We start from the raw sequence: 6,341 nt of genomic DNA on the forward strand, positions 1-6,341 counted from the left end.
AAGCAGCGTTCTATAAAAACTAGAAAGCGTAGCTCTATAAAATGATCAGGGCGGTCAAAGACTAATCTTTATTGGCTTTAGGCCACTACAAAGAAACGATAATTTCTACGTACAGCTGTGTAATAAAGCTAATTCATAGTTTTCATGTAAATTGTTGGTCCAAACTATCATAAAGGATAACTTACATTTAAAAAAAAAACAATAATATTGAAAAAATAAAAACTATTTCGTCACATCCAGCTGTGAGCGTCTCATCTGTCTTTTATATTGCAGGTTATTTTAATTTATAAATTACTTAAAGCAGATTTTGAATATCTTTTTACCAAATTAAAGAATGTTCTGTTAAACGAAAACACTTTTTGCTGCATATTTGTCAAAATTAGTCAATATTCATGAAATTCGGGATATTCTGCCATTTATTAATGACGTTTTATTAATCCACTGCATAATAAAATGTTTTAGGCAAAAAGTTTAGATTAAAAACATGGAATTCAGAAAATTTAAAGCATAACATGGAAAAAAACACATACCGTATTTTTCGGCCTATAAGTCGCAGTTGTTTGCAAAACGTACATGTCCTGCGACTTATAGGCTGAAGCAACGTATTTATGGATTTGTTTTCATATTTATAAACTGTTTTCATTCATTCCGACAGAAAAATAAAAATTTGAGCAGTACCACTTTCAGCCACTTGATGGCAGCAGAGTACTAATAGAAGTATGGCATGCCGTTGTATCATGTAATAGGTAAACGTGGCTATAATGACCAAATCAACAAAAGTTCAAGACAAAAACAAATGGACTTTATTTATTACACTTCACAAAAAAGGTGCTGTGTTGTTGTGTTGCGACCTGTTTACCTGTTGTTCGTAGACCTTTAGAGCCTTTTTTACGTTTGAGATCTTTGGAGACCGAATGGGCAAAGTCTTGATGTCAGCAGGAGCAAGGGCGCTCAGGTCGCCCACCGTTTTGATCTTTCTGGAGCGAACGAGGAGCCCGAAGCCTCGAGACCTGCCAGGAGAACCAACAGAAATCAGTCTCACTTCAGCTGTGTGTGCCGGTAAAAGAAGGGCTGAGAGACGGTTTTCATCGGAGGTGTTCAGTTCTCACCACATCGTGGAGGAGATCTGCGTGAGCACAGCCTCCACGGGGGCGGGGCAGCCCACCAGAGCCGGGTAGATGCAGTCTGCAGGGACGGGCCGGGGCTCCTGAATCATTTCAGACATCTGCGTGGAAAATAAATAAGAACTACTTAAAAAAATACATGTTTGCTGGAAAAAAGAGACCAAGAAAACCTCACAAAACGATTGTTCTCCCACAAGATAAGTGAATTAAAATCACTCGTTTCTAGTTGATCGTTCCAAAGAACCTCTGACAACATCGTTTTTCAGAGGAACAACTTTGTCGAGTGACGAACGCCCGACAGCAGGAACATTACAAAGTTACCAACAACTTGTTTGTTACAAAGTATTAACGCTGCTGCTCTGAGACGAGAGAAAATTCTGGAAGAGACTCTTGAATATAATGAAATTTCCTCAGAGGCCGTCAGTCAACGTAAACTCTTGTCACGAAACAGGGTGGTGACGAAAACACGGGTAACGGTTCACATGGCGCCTCAAGTCGGGACCAAGCATGTCGACATGTTTAAGCAGGAAGTTAAAGCTGGAGACAGAACAGCGTCCAACACTGGACGGTCCAACACTGGACGGTCCAACACTGGACGGTCCAACACTGGAAGGTCCAACACAGGACGGTCCAACACAGGACGGGTCCAACACAGGACGGTCCAACACTGGACGGTCCAACACGGGAGGGCCCAACACTGGACGGTCCAACACGGGACGGTCCAACACGGGACGGTCCAACAAGGGAAGGTCCAACACGGGACGGTCCAACACTGGACGGTCCAACACTGGACGGTCCAACACGGGAGGGCCCAACACTGGACGGTCCAACACGGGACGGTCCAACACGAGACGGTCCAACACGGGACGGTCCAACACGGGACGGTCCAACACTGGAAGGTCCAACACAGGACGGTCCAACACAGGACGGTCCAACACAGGACGGTCCAACACAGGACGGTCCAACACTGGAAGGTCCAACACGGGACGGTCCAACACGGGACGGTCCAACACAGGACCGTACAACACAGGACGGTCCAACACAGGACGGTCCAACACTGGAAGGTCCAACACTGGAAGGTCTAACACGGGACGGTCCAACACGGGACGGTCCAACACAGGACCGTACAACACAGGACGGTCCAACACAGGATCGTACAACACAGGATCGTACAACACAGGACGGTCCAACACAGGACGGTCCAACACAGGACCGTACAACACAGGACGGTCCAACACAGGACGGTCCAACACAGGACGGTCCAACACTGGAAGGTCCAACACTGGAAGGTCCAACACGGGACGGTCCAACACGGGACGGTCCAACACTGGAAGGTCCAACACTGGAAGGTCCAACACTGGAAGGTCCAACACTGGACGGTCCAACACAGGACGGTCCAACACAGGACGGTCCAACACAGGACGGTCCAACACAGGACCGTACAACACAGGACGGTCCAACACAGGACGGTCCAACACAGGACGGTCCAACACAGGACCGTACAACACAGGACCGTACAACACAGGACGGCCCAACACAGGACGGCCCAACACTGGACGGCCCAACACAATAAACCCTTCACTCAGTTCTTTCAATCACCCACATGGGTCTATTATGATCTTTTTAGCATTTGTTTTTTTGTCATGTGACATCATGGGGAGTAGGCGGGACTTAACGTTACTTGTGCAACGACGCTGGTTCAGAAATACAACATGGCATCATCGGCAAAGCGTTCCTGAGAAAATCCCTTCTTCTGAAAAAGCTCCTGTAATTAAACTGTGCTAGTTTAAAGTTCCTGTTTGAAGAGGTCCATATGACATGATTTAACCTTTATTGTTGTTTAAAGAGGTCAACGGGGCCGTCGTGTCACTTTGTCTCATTTGCTTGAGTTACAAAGTATTCGTTACACTGGGACTCGTTCTTCTACTACAGAGATATACCAGGTTGTACTTTCCCCAAATCCTACCAAAATATAAAACGTTACGTTTTAATTCTGGACTTTCAAATTTGCCACAAACCTTAAAAAAAAAGTATACGCACCAAACACTTCTTGGAGCGCCTGTTGCTGGAACCCTGCGGACTTCTTGGACTCATCAACTTCACTGGAGTCGTGACCTGCTGGAACAAGACGGTTGTTGAAGATCATCTGTTTCACACAAACGGCATCATGACTGCGTGCAGACCTTCGGCTGTGGGACGCTGTTGGCACTGGTCCTCCTGGGGGAGCTCGTTCTGACAGAGGTGCGGCGATCGATGTTATCGGCCATCTCCTGCTGCTGGATTGGATCAGCGAAAGAGACACGCCGGGACTGTGGAGTTAAACAGAAACGAAGCTCACAAACAGGAAGTCCAGATCTGTGTTGACCCAGAGTTGTGTTCATTACCTTGGCCAGAGGAGAGGTCATCTCCACTTCGATCTGCCTTTTCTGGCCCTTCTTGAGAATACTGGTTGAAGGGGAAGCTAAAGGAGACCATGTTCCTTTGGTCTGTCCACTGCTGGGACTTTGTCCAACATCTGGCCCCGTTCCAGCCTCCAGGTCTTTCCGTTTTACTGGAGAGTCCTGGATCATGGCTTCTGAAGGCTCCAAAGGCTTGCAGTCAGCTATGGCAGAATCTGAACGGTCCACGTTGGTGGTGGTCACCTCTTTTTCCTTCTCCATTGCCGTACTTCTACAGAGATTATCATTCTCTTGAAGACAAATGTTTTTCTCAGCTCTTCCGTCAGAAGGAAGGTCTAAGGACTGGTCTTCATTCTCCTTGCCATGTGCACACTTCTGGATTTGCAAATGTCCCACTTGAGCTGGTTCTGGAGCATCTGAAAGATCTTGGTGGTCTGAATTGGACTCCATTTTTTCTTCTGATGGTAGCTCTTCAACCTTTTTCTTGGACAACTTTGTGACTCCCAGCTTCTCATTAAGTGCCCACGGAGGGTCTTCAGTGGACAAACAAGAGTCCTTGGTTGATTTACTACTAAGACTAACAGGTTCTAAGACATCTCTGTCCAGTGACGGACTACTGTCCCCACCTGGATTAGATGTGCTTTGTTCGGTGTTGCCCAGAGACTTGGTGCTCGGCTCTGGGTCTGTTCTGGTTTGAGTTTCTGTCACCATTTGTGACTCCGTCTCACTGTGGTCTTTAATGTCCCCTCTGACCTGCTGCAGTATCTGAACATCTTGGGCTTCAACCTTTGCACCCAACATCTGATCAGCCTCTTGAGAAGAACCAGCCTTTTCCAGATCACGTGTTTCCTCAACAGATTTAGGGGAAAGAGGACTCTGCAGAGACACTTTGGGCTTCCTACCTCTTTTTTTGGGAATAGGGGAATGTTCCTGGATTTCAGAGGATTCAGACTCCGTGGACTCCAAAGTGGCTGCTGGAGAAGCTCTTCGTCTTGAATACTTGCCTCTACCTTGGGACGACTCTGATCCAGAAAACTCTTGTGATTGGGAACCGTCAGGGGTGACGGCAGGACTGGATTCTGACCCTTTGCTCCTTCTGGTCCTGCCTCCAGTTTCAGCTTCAGCCGGAGTATCAAAAAGCAGTAAAGCGTGAGAATTTCTCCGCCGTCGTAGAGAAATGGTCCTGTCACTGTTGTCTTCAGATGACACTCGGCTCCGTGTGGATCTAAGTTTAAGACGATCTTCAGAAGATGATGATGGTATTACCTGAGAGCCGTCTTGGTTGAAGGCCTCTTCCAAAGTCTCTGTGGTCTGGTGTTCTTTTTCTTTCCTTTTCTCACGCTCCAACTTGTTCGTGTTATCTTGGTACTCATCAGCTGGAGGTGCGACTTCCTGAAAATCTGTTTCCTGGACCTCTCCCTCCCTGTGAGGTGAAGATGAAACAGCTTTGGCCTCTTCTTTTGGCTTCTCCTCTTCATTCGTTTTAACTTCAGGGTCTTGAGATTGATCGTCAGTTTGAGGGAAGATGAGAAGTTTCTGGGAGTCACTTTGTGAATTAGCATCTTGTTCATTTTTCAAATCTGAGAGACCTTCAAAGGCCTGGCTGGACTCGGAATCGTTTTCACTTTCGTTCTTGGTTTCTTTTGAGATTTTGCGAGGGCGACCACGCCTTTTCTGGGAGTCAGGATTAGGAAGGGTTTCCGATCCGCTGTTGGTCTGGCTGGACACAAGTGTGTTGGTACTGCTTTTGGATTCAGGATCGTCAAGAAAGTTCCCTGATCTACTGAAGAATTTGATTTTCTTACGAAGTCGACCCCGAGAGCTGGGTTGATTTCTTTCTCGCGAGTTGCTCAGAGACCATGAGCGAAGTCGGTTTTTGCCCCGATTCTCCTCCGCCGCCTGTTTGCTTCTTGTGTTTGGTCTGCTAAGCGTCGTCTTTGGAGATTCACTTTTGATATCTTTACCAGGAAGTTTACGTTTGAAGTGTGTGTTTTCAGAATCTTCTCCAGGAGCTCTGACTCTGTGGCCTCTGGATGTGCCTGGCTCATCTGGTGACACTGGGGTCTCAGAGGACTGAGACTCATCCAGCACTGGTTCAGATTCCCCCTCGACTTCTTCTGCCACAGTTGTACTTTCAATGTACCCAGTCTGTGTGTCAGGAATGATGTCTTTATCCTCTGCCGGGTCACCTGGCAGTCTCTCAATCAGTCTTACTGGTTCACTTTTTGTCTTAGAATCTTTAGGCCTTCGAGGGGACTCACTCATGAAGCACTGAGGACTCACCTTTTCCATCTGAGCCAGATCCTGCGAGTTTGGACTCGTAGACTTTAGGGAGGCCTCTGTGGATGTGGTGGTGTTGTTACAATGATTTGGACTGTTGGAGATCTTTTCAAGAGGACCTGTAAAAGAGGACACACTGCTAGGGGTAGCAGGCTTTCCCTCACCATATTTCTCCAAAGTGATGAAAGACTGGCGCCGGCTGTTGGGTTTTTGTGGAGTCCCAGAAACCAAATCTGGGGAGGTGGATGTGTCAGCATTGGAGTCATCTTTTGACTCAGTGTCTGCACCATCCTTCTCATCACAGTCTGTACAACCTTCTTTGGAAACATTTGTAAAGTCTGGAACAATTTCCTCCTGAGGCTGGCCATCTACCATTTTTTCAACAGGTTCGAGATCTTGAGTCTTGGATTCAGGGTCTTGAGTCTTGGGTTCAGGGTCTTGAGTCTTGGGTTCAGGGTCTTGAGTCTTGGGTTCAGGGTCTTGAGTCTTGGGTTCAGGGTCTGGAGTCTTGTGTTCAGGGTCTGGAGTCTTGTGTTCA

The 6,341-nt window shown here is 47.2% G+C and overlaps 1 protein-coding gene across 1 annotated transcript in view; it reads right to left on the reverse strand.

The window, feature by feature from the left end:
* Positions 1-6,341, reverse strand: part of rif1 (replication timing regulatory factor 1) — a 43,583-nt gene that overhangs the window by 13,395 nt on the left and 23,847 nt on the right. Inside the window, exons 28-33 of the mRNA XM_037687135.1 lie at positions 3,509-6,331; positions 3,362-3,433; positions 3,165-3,270; positions 1,685-2,676; positions 1,110-1,225; positions 860-1,010 (exon numbers count right to left, since the gene is read on the reverse strand). Of these exons, the coding sequence (XP_037543063.1) occupies positions 860-1,010; positions 1,110-1,225; positions 1,685-2,676; positions 3,165-3,270; positions 3,362-3,433; positions 3,509-6,331 (4,260 nt within the window). The remainder of the gene's footprint in view (positions 1-859; positions 1,011-1,109; positions 1,226-1,684; positions 2,677-3,164; positions 3,271-3,361; positions 3,434-3,508; positions 6,332-6,341) is intronic.

Source organism: Nematolebias whitei, chromosome 13 (genome assembly GCF_014905685.2).
Source record: "Nematolebias whitei isolate Nwh7 chromosome 13, NemWhi1, whole genome shotgun sequence".
Taxonomy (NCBI): domain Eukaryota; kingdom Metazoa; phylum Chordata; class Actinopteri; order Cyprinodontiformes; family Rivulidae; genus Nematolebias; species Nematolebias whitei.